General features: G+C 48.0%; 1 protein-coding gene across 6 annotated transcripts in view; it reads left to right on the top strand.

Annotated features, from left to right (window-relative positions):
- The window catches only part of GART (phosphoribosylglycinamide formyltransferase, phosphoribosylglycinamide synthetase, phosphoribosylaminoimidazole synthetase), a 33,643-nt gene that overhangs the window by 12,957 nt on the left and 9,662 nt on the right, over positions 1-11,024 (top strand). For all 6 annotated transcript variants that reach the window (XM_014535177.1, XM_014535175.1, XM_014535174.1 and 3 more), the window contains exons 3-14: positions 1,776-1,871; positions 2,314-2,488; positions 3,559-3,670; positions 4,263-4,331; positions 4,762-4,887; positions 5,172-5,259; positions 5,451-5,536; positions 6,094-6,262; positions 6,940-7,171; positions 8,823-8,917; positions 9,499-9,608; positions 9,956-10,154. In XM_014535177.1, coding sequence (XP_014390663.1) covers positions 1,776-1,871; positions 2,314-2,488; positions 3,559-3,670; positions 4,263-4,331; positions 4,762-4,887; positions 5,172-5,259; positions 5,451-5,536; positions 6,094-6,262; positions 6,940-7,171; positions 8,823-8,917; positions 9,499-9,608; positions 9,956-10,154 — 1,557 coding nt within the window. The remainder of the gene's footprint in view (positions 1-1,775; positions 1,872-2,313; positions 2,489-3,558; positions 3,671-4,262; positions 4,332-4,761; positions 4,888-5,171; positions 5,260-5,450; positions 5,537-6,093; positions 6,263-6,939; positions 7,172-8,822; positions 8,918-9,498; positions 9,609-9,955; positions 10,155-11,024) is intronic.

Genomic DNA, 11,024 nt, shown 5'->3' with positions numbered 1-11,024 from the left:
CAAAGACATATTTTTGATATTTAGTTTATATATTTAAATGCCATTTAACAAAGAAAAATCAACCCAAAAAATGAGTTCGCGTGTCACCTCTGACACACGTGTCATAGGTTCGCCATCACTGCCATAGGGCTTAGAATAAAACCAACCTCCCCGATGTTCCTTACAAAGCCCTTTGTGATCTGGCCTCTGCCTGCCTTCCCAGCCTGATCTTTTCTATCTTTTGCGTCCTTTCACTGCTCCATCCATGCGGTCCTGCCAGTTTCCCAAGCAGAGCTGCCTTGGTCTTTGTATTCGTTCCCACCCCTCGCATGACTGGCTCCTCTGTCCAGGTCTCAGCTTACATGTTACCTCTCAAAGAGGCCTTTCCTCCAGTTCCCAATTACAGCATGTTCACCCCATTTTATTTGTTTTCAGTTGTGAACCGTTGCATTTATTTTTACTTTCCTGTTTTCTGTCTTCTATCTTCATTTCCTCCCTAGAACCTAAGCCTTTGAACATAAGCCACATGAGGGCAAGGAGCTCACCTGTCTTGTTTTGCACTGTGTGCACCATGCCTGTACCCTAGGTGGCACACGGTATGTATGGAGAGACGACCGTGACCCCACCAGCCACAGACTGGGAGAAGATGGTTGCATGCACAGGACCAAAAATAAGATGAAACAATAAATAAGAAAATGCCTGCTTCCCTGGGATCTTAGGTCGGGGTGAGATCTCGTGTCTGCTTGCTCGAGAACTGGCACGTTTCCTTCAGAAGCAGTTGATGTTATGCAGGCAGGTGACACCTAAGCCGGCATGAGGCTGCTGCCACTTGCAAAGGCAGGTTAGGTGCGCCCCTTCCTCTTGCGCCTTCTGCTCTGCTGAGGGCATTGGCTGCGCTCAGCCCAGGGTGTTTGCAGCTGCTACCCCAGCGTGCGTGGCCCTCCACCCTCGTCCCTGCTCATCACACGGATCGCGCTGTGTGGACTAACTGGGCACCAGCTGACAGGGGTGGTGGTCCCGGTGCCGGGGAGCGGGAGCAGCCTAGGGAAGCCGCCCATGCTGAGTGCACGGTTGCCTTCCTGCCCGTTACTTAGCACTCCATCGGCAAAGCAAGCTGACCTGTCTTACAGGTAGACACGAACCCAGTCTTAAATCAGTCAGCTCTTAGTTTAAGCATCTCTTCACGAGGACACCCTCCCTGACTCAACCAGAATAGCGTCCCAGTTCACCTCATATCAACTATGCCTACTTGGTTCACAACTGGGGTTTTATTCTCCTTAAGTATTTATTACCCAACATTCCCACAGTGGAATAAGCATCCTACATGTAGGGACCCTGTTGTGTTCACGTCTTCACCCAGTCACTAGGGCAGCACCCAGCACTTAGTGGTCCTCAGTTCATCTTGAAGGAGTGAAATTCGAAGACCAGTTTCTGAGTGTATCCTGTGATACGCGTTGGTTGACTGTCGTCAACACTTGTGACACAAACAGCGTAGTTGAGAAGGTACTTGGGGCGCTTCCTGGTCTTTCATCTCTAACTGGCTGCAGCGACAGCAGAGAACTCAGCCTTGTTGGTTCCAGCTGTCCCGGGAGGAAGCGTCTGCACCAAGGGAACAGGCATGACCGCGGTCAGCACTTGGTGTTCGGGTGGCAGTAACTACAGGATGTCTGTGTCTCTCCTCTGTCTGCAGCCATCTCCGTCAAGCGTCTGCACCAAGGGAACAGGCATGACCGCGGTCACACTTGGTGTTCGGATGGCAGTAACTCACAGGCTGTCTGTGTCTCCTCTGTCCGCAGCCGTCTCCGTGAGCGATCACAGTGCCCTCGCTCGGTTCTGCAAAGAGGAGAACATTGAATTCGTAGTTGTTGGACCAGAGGCACCTCTGGCTGCTGGTAAAGTGTGTTTTTGTATATTGTCGCTGGGTGTCCGTGCCAAAGGAGCTCAGAGAACATCGAATCCAGCTCGCTTTAGAGATGAGGATTTCTAATGTGATACAACATTGGGAAAAGGCGTTCCACCCTCCTGAAATTTATGGGTTTTAGGTTGATTTTTCCTCAAGCAGCAGAAATGTGATGAATGAGAAATCGAATTTGCAGCCACGGGAAACATATGTTTTTATATGTTCCTATCTAGCAATCCATATATTTGAATATAAAAACTTCTGCTGGATTTGAGTCACGTTTGTAGCATTTGTGTTCCTGTTCTGTAGACAACATGAAAGTGTTGCCAACAGTCATGGGCCTCGTCTCCATGGAGCTTTCATGTGACCCCAGTTCTTGAGGGTGGAGAGGCCCCGGAGGGCCTGGCTCAGCGGAAGTGCCCTTTCCCTCGTAGGCATCGTCGGGGACCTGGCGGCGGCCGGCGTGCGGTGCTTTGGCCCCACAGCACAGGCGGCTCAGCTAGAGTCCAGCAAAAGGTTTGCCAAAGAGTTCATGGACCGACATGGCATCCCCACCGCCCGGTGGAGAGCCTTCACCGAGCCCGAGGAGGCCCGCAGCTTCATCCTGAGGTAGGGGCTGGGGGGGAGGGCGCTTGTTGTCGATGACACTCACCGGTTTGGGTCACTCTTACATCGCCCGTTGGTTGTGAGATAATAGGGCGGGGGGGTGGGGCGGGGCGCTCACTCTATTTTGGTTGCCTTTCTCCAACATCCGAAAAACAGGGAATTCTCTGCATGTGTAGTAGATCCTGCGACCTTGCAGAAAGGTGAGTTTATTACTTATCACTGAGTAGTTCCTAGGGAAAAGAGGTACTTGGTTTTACAGTCATGCGCTCTTTTCACAGCCAAGTTGATGTACACTGAGCATGTCAAACTCGCGGCCAGCGGGCCACATGCTTGACCTATACGGTGACAACTTAAGAAATAAAGGGTGGGATTTTTTAATAATTAACCAGAGTGAAGAAACATCACTTGGTGGCCTTGTGCCACCACTACTCTACTCTCAGGCCTAAAATCAGACATCCTTGTCCGTGAGTGTTGGCAGGCGCCTGACTTGGCCCCTTTTTTGCAGCACCTCTCCCTGTGACCTGGTATGTTTTCCATTTACTAGTAGTTGAGTTAGTTTTGTTCTCTGTTCATTCCACATCCTACAGAGTCTCTTAGACACTGAGTGATATTTCCCCGTAGCGGGGTGCCTTGGGTTCGTAAGGACTTGGTTACTTAGTGTCCTTTCAGATCTCCAGCTCCCTCAACAGAAGAAACTACCAGCAACGGTTTCTCATGTGCCCTTGGAGAAGTGTCCATGTATCCATGTTCACATAGCTCATGCACAGCCACATCTTCTACTTGAATGAGTGTATGGCTCACTGCTTTGTCTCTGAAAGATGATTCCATACCCGATTTGCATCAATATGATCTCACAATAAGCGGAGGGGACAGGGGAGGGGAATTACGTGCCATGTGATCACAACCAGAAAGGACTACATAAGGAAACTGGGAAGTACAGAACGGTGTCAGGATGATCAGTAACTTCTTCTGCTTTCCTCTGTTGCTGGAGCATCTCATTACGAAATCCCAGAGCAGCTTACATGTTTGAGTTGTAAGGGTGTGTGGTGCTGAGGGTTAACCTGTCTCCACAGTGCAGACTTCCCTGCTCTGGTCGTGAAGGCCAGCGGCCTGGCCGCCGGGAAGGGGGTGATCGTGGCAGAGAGCAGAGAAGAGGCCTGCAGAGCCGTGCAGGAGATCATGCAGGTAGGGGACTCCTGGAGACACTTATCATTGAGCCACAGCGGGTATAGCTTACAATTTTCTACTCTTAATTTTATAAAACTTTTCTCTCGGTAAGGAGGATATTTCCAGCAAGCACGCAGGTAGGTTGTTTTTCATAAGATTTTGTGTCTGATCCGCCTCTGAAAGAGTCCGGCCGCTGTGCACTGATGGCGGAACCTGGGCTCTGTCCTAGCGCCCCTTGTTGTCTGCTACTGAGAGGTGGGCGATCCTCAGCCTGTAGAGCAGCGGTTCTCAACCTGTGGGTCATGACCCACAGCCCATTAGCTACCTAGGAACAAGGGAGGACTATAAGGTCAAGCTTAATGGTGCTCGGAGGGCTCTGCCCTCCAAGCCGGGACTTGTATGTGGCTCTGCCACAGGTCAGTCCGAGGCTTGACCCTACAGCCACTCCCTGCAGGAAACATTCCTAGATTCCTTTGAGGCTTTCAGAAAGGGAAAGGGAAATGACAATGCCAGTGCATTGGTCCGTGGTACAAATGGTAGGAAATAATAGCCAATTAAGTAAATGTTAAGAGCTTACAACTTACTCCTGTACTTTTTAATCTACAATAAGGATAAAGCTTTTGGAGCAGCTGGAGAAACGATTGTCATTGAGGAACTTCTTGAAGGAGAAGAGGTTTCTGTAAGTATGTTCACCCTCTGGACCCTTAGGGAGGATCGGGAGCTAGGTTATCTGACCGCTGGGCCCCAAAACACTTGGTTTATTCGGGTGTTTCATCTGAAAGCATAAACCCGCAGGAACAAAGGAACGCGTATGTGTTTAGTATTTGGGATGCGAGTGAAGAAAGAATTTACCCTCTTACTCATCCCCAGTTCTCAGTAAGGGACTTGGACTTATATCAGATGTTGAAAGGTTGAAATATTTTACTTTGGAAGGACCTTGATTTTTTTACCTAACCTGATTCTTGAGTTAGGGTTATTTGTATTTTAACTCATTTTACTTTGAAAGAAGAAAGCTTTCTCTAAGAAAAGTTAGGGTTCACGCTCCCCTTGTTAGTGGACTTTGCACTTCCTGGGAGTAAGGTGAGTGGACTGTTGTGTCTCCTGTGCAGTGTCTGTGCTTCACCGATGGGAGGACCGTGGCTCCCATGCCCCCCGCGCAGGACCACAAGCGGCTGCTGGAGGGAGATCGCGGCCCCAACACAGGCGGGATGGGGGCCTACTGCCCAGCCCCCCAGGTACATCTTGGCTCCGCGGAGGCTCAGTGCGGATGGCTGGTCTTCTCAAAGGGCTCTGAGCAGTGCTCTGCTGTTCGTGGTAATGTTTAACTCTCAGGGGACAGCTTTCCTATTTCATAAGAATAAAGCTAGATACCGATTTGATAGGGCCTGTGGGAGGATTTTAAAGGTTTGTGGATTTAAAGTGATCATTTTCTTTGTCCCCTTTCATTGTCCCATGTGGTATAGCTCACAAGATGACTTTTTAAATATCAGTCACATTGGCATGCTTGCTTGTCCCCCAGGTCTCTAAGGATTTGCTGCTGAAGATTAAAAACGCCATCCTTCAGCGGACAGTGGACGGCATGCAGCAGGAGGGCACGCCGTACACAGGTGCGCGCTGTGCGCTGTGGGCGCTCTCAGGGCTCCCAGCTTCGCCAGGCCTCCCGTTCCTCCTTCCCACCTCCCGTTGGCCCTGTCGGAACGGCTATTACGGCTCTTCTGCGCCTTTGAGTGTTAGAAGGTTCCATTCTCAGTGTCAGGCACAGGAGAGCCTTCATTACAGCTTTCCCCTTGGAATGCAGGTGTTCTCTATGCGGGTGTGATGCTCACCAGGGATGGCCCGAAGGTTCTGGAGTTTAACTGCCGTTTCGGGGACCCGGAGTGCCAGGTGAGTAATCATTTTAGATAATACCAAGCATTGCTTTCTACAAGATGTGAGTTGTTTTAATCCCAGGACTTATGAGCCTGAGATAATGACCTCTGAGAAATACAGACACAGAACAACACGGGTTTGAACTGTGTGAATCCACTTATATGCAGATTTTAAAAATCAATACACAGTCAGCCCTCCCTGTACCTGGGTTTTGAATGTGTAGATTCAACCAACCTCAGGTCCAAACAGCACCTTCAGCGCGTGGTTGCGGGTCCGCGGATGTGGAAGCCTGGCTGTGTGCGTTGATCTTCGCCGTCTCATCTAAGGGACTTGAGCATCCACAGATTTTTTAATCTGCGGCAGGGTCCTGGGACCAATATCCTGTGGATAGCAAGGGACGACTGTAGTTAGGGTTTGAGGAGTCATAAACTGTATGCGGACTTTTGAGGGAGGGTTGGGGCCCCTCGCCCCGCGTTCGTGGGTCAGCTGGGTGTGCGGGTTTGCGAGAAGCCAGCGAGCCGAGTGTCTGAGACTAAACTCCTCCCCATTGCCGTGCGGACCATGTTTCCCAGGTGATCCTCCCGCTCCTGAAAAGCGATCTCTATGAGGTGATTCAGTCCACCCTGGACGGCCTGCTCTGCGCAGCTCCGCCTGTTTGGCTTGAAAACCGGGCGGCCATCACTGTCGTCATGGCAAGTCAGGGCTATCCCGGAGACTACGCCAAGGGTGTGGAGGTAGCAGGTGAGCGCTGGAGGGCGGAGGCTGGTGACGCCGCAGCGGGCTCCCTCCCGTGCAGTGCGGCTCTGCTCTGTTGTTTTTATTTTCTCTGTTCTTAAGGGTGTGGGCCGTCAGAAGCCTTTCAGGGGCTCTTCTCATAAGCATGTTGCTTGTTGGATGTGGGTGTTCAAATATCCAGAATTACTGTGTTTAAAGACTGCATCCACTTCCCCTTCTGGGCAGGAAAGACAGATGGGCCTGGCCACGCGCCAGGAGATAATGGGACTCGGAGGGTGAGGAGAACGGTAGTGTGACTGCCCCGAAGAGATCAGTGTCACGTATGGTCGCGGAATTACCATAAGGGGCCCCATGTGCACTGCACTCGAGTCTCCAGGTGTTTTCCGTGCAGTGATCCTGTTGGTCATTTTAAAAAGCAAGCAAGCGAGCACCTTTCCCTGGGTAGCTGTGATAAGAGAAGTTCCTTTACTTTTAAGTAAGAGATGTGATCAAGAACAGGCTGTTCTTGGGAAACGTGTCTGTTTACTGTTATGTTGCATTAATGCCTTCCTGGTAGGATTCTTGTGAGGATTCATTAAAGTGAAATAAAGATTCTACTTTAAAGAAAACTGGAAATGACAGGCGAGCTCCCCAGTGTAGAATGTTTTCACTGCAGCTACTGAGCCGAATGTGCTGTCCTACAGGGGTCGCCGAGGCCCAGGCTTTAGGGCTGGAGGTGTTCCAGGCAGGCACAGCCCTGAAAGACGGCAAAGTGGTGACCAGCGGAGGGCGAGTCCTCACGGTGACCGCCATCCGGGACACTCTCGTCGCAGCCCTCGAAGGGGCCAAGCGAGGACTGGCTGCCATCAAGTTTGAGGGCGCCGTCTACAGGAAGGACATTGGCGGCCGCGCCGTAGCGTTCCTCCAGCAGCCCAGGTAAGTGTCCTGCCGCGGGGACGGCGGCTCACACGGCAGGCAGAGCTGGAGACGTCCCACTAACCCTGTGCTCAGTCCTCCCTGCTCTTTCCTCCCCATGGGACTGATCAGATTTGGATTTGCATTTAGTTTGAATCAAAACCATTTACAACACTAGTCAAATGAAATGGAAAAAATTTCCTGGTAGTTCCCTCTGAAAAGTTCAGTAAAATAACAGTGATGTTAAGGATTTTTTCACATTGTCCACTTTAAATATATACAGTCATTTGTTACTCATCAGTAAAGCTAGCGAAAAGATTTTTGTCCCGTGAGTTATCATATATTTAAATGTGACTGCTTATATCATAATTCCTGGTTTTGTCAAGGAATTCAACATGAAACTATTCGTCATCCATTTTTATGGGTTAATTTGGTGAAACTATACACTTGGGCAGTCTTCTTTGTCACTGCATTTACATTTATCACTGAAATCGATTTTTACCTTTATTGATTCATTTATTGACATGTACAACTATTCCTTTGTGAAAATCAATAAACTTTTCATCACAAGTGTGGGTGTTTTGCTTTCTTAACTGTATATCAGAGTTACTATTCTTTTTGAGTTCAACTATGAGAAATAAATAAGTTCTAGGACAAAATAAATTTTTAAAAATTTAATTCAAACTCTACTGCTACTTGTAGGCAAGTTTTTTTTATAGTTTAAATACTAGCTTTTTAAAAATAAATAACATTAAAATACCATGATAAAAATTCATTTTTTATTTTAAAATGAGTAGATTCATTGGAATGACCTATTTCAAGGGACTGCAATTCTTTTTTTTTTTTTAACTTTTTATTAATAATATTTTTTTTTTTTTAACTTTTTATTAATAATATTTTTTTTTTTTTAATGAACTTTTTAAAAATATGTTTTTATTGATTTCAGAGAGAGAAAAGGAGAGGGAGAGCTAGTTCGAGCCCACAGCCCAGGCATGTGCCCTGTCCAGGAATCGAACCAAGGCCTGGTTCATGGTTTGACGCTCAACCACTGAACCACAGTGGCTGGGCAGGGATTGCAATCTGAAGATGAAAGCTTTTTAAACCAGTGGAACCAAATATATTCTTCCCGTAGCACCTTTTTCAAAGCCTCACCTATTTCTTCACGTGTCCCTGCATCCCACAAGGCCCGCACGCTCGTTTTTGTAAGGCACGACTACTGAACCCAAGTGCGAGTCACGCTTGGTTTCCACATGTACCACTTCACCACGTGTGCCTGATACAGAAGGAGGTGCACCGAATACCATTATCTCGTGCTGTCTTCATAGTTTTTCTCATGTTTCTCAACTGTCTTCAGCCATCAGGAAACTTACATTATTAAGTAATTAATAGTTATTAATTACTTATTGCAGTGAGAGCTGTTTCATTGAGGGATTTCTTTGTCCGGTTCTTAGAATGCTAATGTTACTTTTTGGACTTCGTTTTGATTCTCCTTTCCACACCAACACTGAACAGAAAGGCTGTGGTGCAATGTCGGCATCTACCCCTGTGCGAGGAGCTGATGGAGGAAATAAGTTAGAGCAGTCCTCCCCTGGGGCCGTTCACAGTTTACCCTTCCCATCATTTCCCCTGACTTTTAGGTCATGGCCTAGGTTTTGTTTTTTTAATTCTTTAGGGGCCTGACGTACAAGGACTCTGGGGTAGACATTGCAGCTGGAAATCTGCTGGTCAAGAAAATTAAGCCTTTCGCCAAAGCCACCTCCAGACCAGGTGAGTCCGATCCGGGCCTTGACTAGTTCATTAGCTTGGACAAACGCTCTGGAGTGTTTGGGGCTTTGTAGTTTTCAAAGGATAATGTTCAAAATCGATGCCCGGTTCTGTGAGTGTTGCCCTGGAAGCCAGGCAGACCCATAGTTTTCTGCTTTCTTTTCTCTGTTATTGCCCCAGTCAGTTCAGCTCAGTGGGTGGAGCGTCGGCCTGCCGACTGAAGAGTCCCAGGTTCGATCCCCGGCCCTGGTCAGGGTATGTGCAGGAGGCAACCAGTCGATGTGTCTCTCTCACATCGATGTTTCTTTCTCTGACTCGCCCCCTCCCTTCCAATCTTTCTGAAAAATCAGTTGAAAAATATTCTCCGGTGAGGATTAACAACAAAAAAAGAAAACCCATTTCTTATTTATGATGTTAAACTCAATGAGATATGTCTGTCCCTTTAATATTTAATTACTTCTCGATTGGGCTTTCAGCACATGATACTCTTGCGTTCTCTGGACAGGCATGGAGAAGTGTTCTGTGTTCTCGCATTCACCTGATCTGTAGAAATGCATTGACTGAATGGATTTCCTCCCCAACAGGCTGTGATGTGGATCTTGGAGGTTTTGCTGGTCTTTTTGATTTGAAAGCAGCGGGTTTCAAAGACCCTCTCCTGGTCAGTGGAACAGATGGCGTTGGCACGAAACTGAAGGTAATTGGACACCTTTGTGAATAAAGGCCTCACGGGGAACAGAGAGAATTGACGTACTTTTCCCCTTTTGACATACAAGCACTAAGAGCAGCCATCCAGTAACCATATAATAGGACTAAAATATCGACATGTTTCATAACACAATGTTGAGGCTCTATCTGGAGGGAAGGATTATTTTAGGGGACCAAAGGGGGTATTTTGGACCAAGTAACATCAGAATTTAGTGTTCTTTGTCTTTATTGCTCAGAGCAGCTGGCCAGAAGGTGAGAGTATTTGTGCCTTCGCTGCTGAATTGACACGTTATAATTGGAGCTTCATGTCCCATGGATGTTTCTGCTGTTCCGTAGATCGCCCAGCAGTGCAGCCAACATGGTACCATTGGCCAAGACCTGGTTGCCATGTGTGTGAACGATATCCTGGCACAAGGCGCGGAGCCCCTCTTCTTCCTCGACTATTTTTCCTGTGGGAAACTTGACGTTGGCACAGCTGCAGCGGTTGTTGCTGGCATCGCCGAAGCGTGCAGGAAAGCTGGGTGTGCCCTCCTCGGTATGAGCCCCCTTTCGTTACGTGTCCTCCGCTGTGTTTTAGCCCCATGTATACGTGGGATCGGTACCAATACAGCGAACGAGAGAAGACCACATATCACAGGATGAGGCCAAAAAAGTAGAAACCACCCTGCCGGAGAGAGCGTAGCCCAGGTGTCCCGAAGCCTCCCCAGGTGGTTCCTGGGCTCATTCCTGTGCCGGCCAGGCCTCACCTGTCTCCCTGGTCTTTGGCACCTTTGCATCCCATCTTTCTTGGTGGCCTCGCGGACAGACGGGGTGGGTCATTCCCTCTGGACTGGCCCTGCAGCACAGGCAGGTGGGTTCTGGGCATGCTAAATCTTAACTTTTCCCACAGGAGAAAAACAAACTAAAAAGTGCCCAAGGTTTATAGAAACACTAGTGGCCCGGTGCACGGATTTGTGCACATTGAAAGGAAATTAATTAGAAGAAATATTTTAATATTGCTATTCGCCCTTTCTCTATAATAGAAGTGTCAACCAAATTCACAATCGACAAGGACAGATCAAAACACACATGCAGTTGGCACCAGCGAGAGCTTGCACTAGTCAACTTAGCCTTTTATAGATATAGAATAAACTTGTTTAATTAGGCTGGCTTTCTGATTTAGCTAAACTTTTTCCAGCCCAGTGAAGCACCCCAACTTCTCTTTCAGGTAATTGTCAGCAACACAGCAGTAAATACCAATATGAAACAGATTATTATTGTAGATTACTCAGGGAGAACAAAGAGTAAAATATTTAACTGCAGCAGTGTTTGACTATATTCTGCACAGTGAGAAAACCTGAAGTCATTTTCAAGGTCCACCATTTCTTCTTTTCAGTTGGGTCAAGTTTCTAAGCTTTCTAAATCT

The sequence above is a fragment of the Myotis brandtii genome, unplaced genomic scaffold (genome assembly GCF_000412655.1).
Source record: "Myotis brandtii unplaced genomic scaffold, ASM41265v1 scaffold139, whole genome shotgun sequence".
Taxonomy (NCBI): Eukaryota; Metazoa; Chordata; class Mammalia; order Chiroptera; family Vespertilionidae; genus Myotis; species Myotis brandtii.
This window is presented reverse-complemented; position numbering and strand designations above follow the sequence as displayed.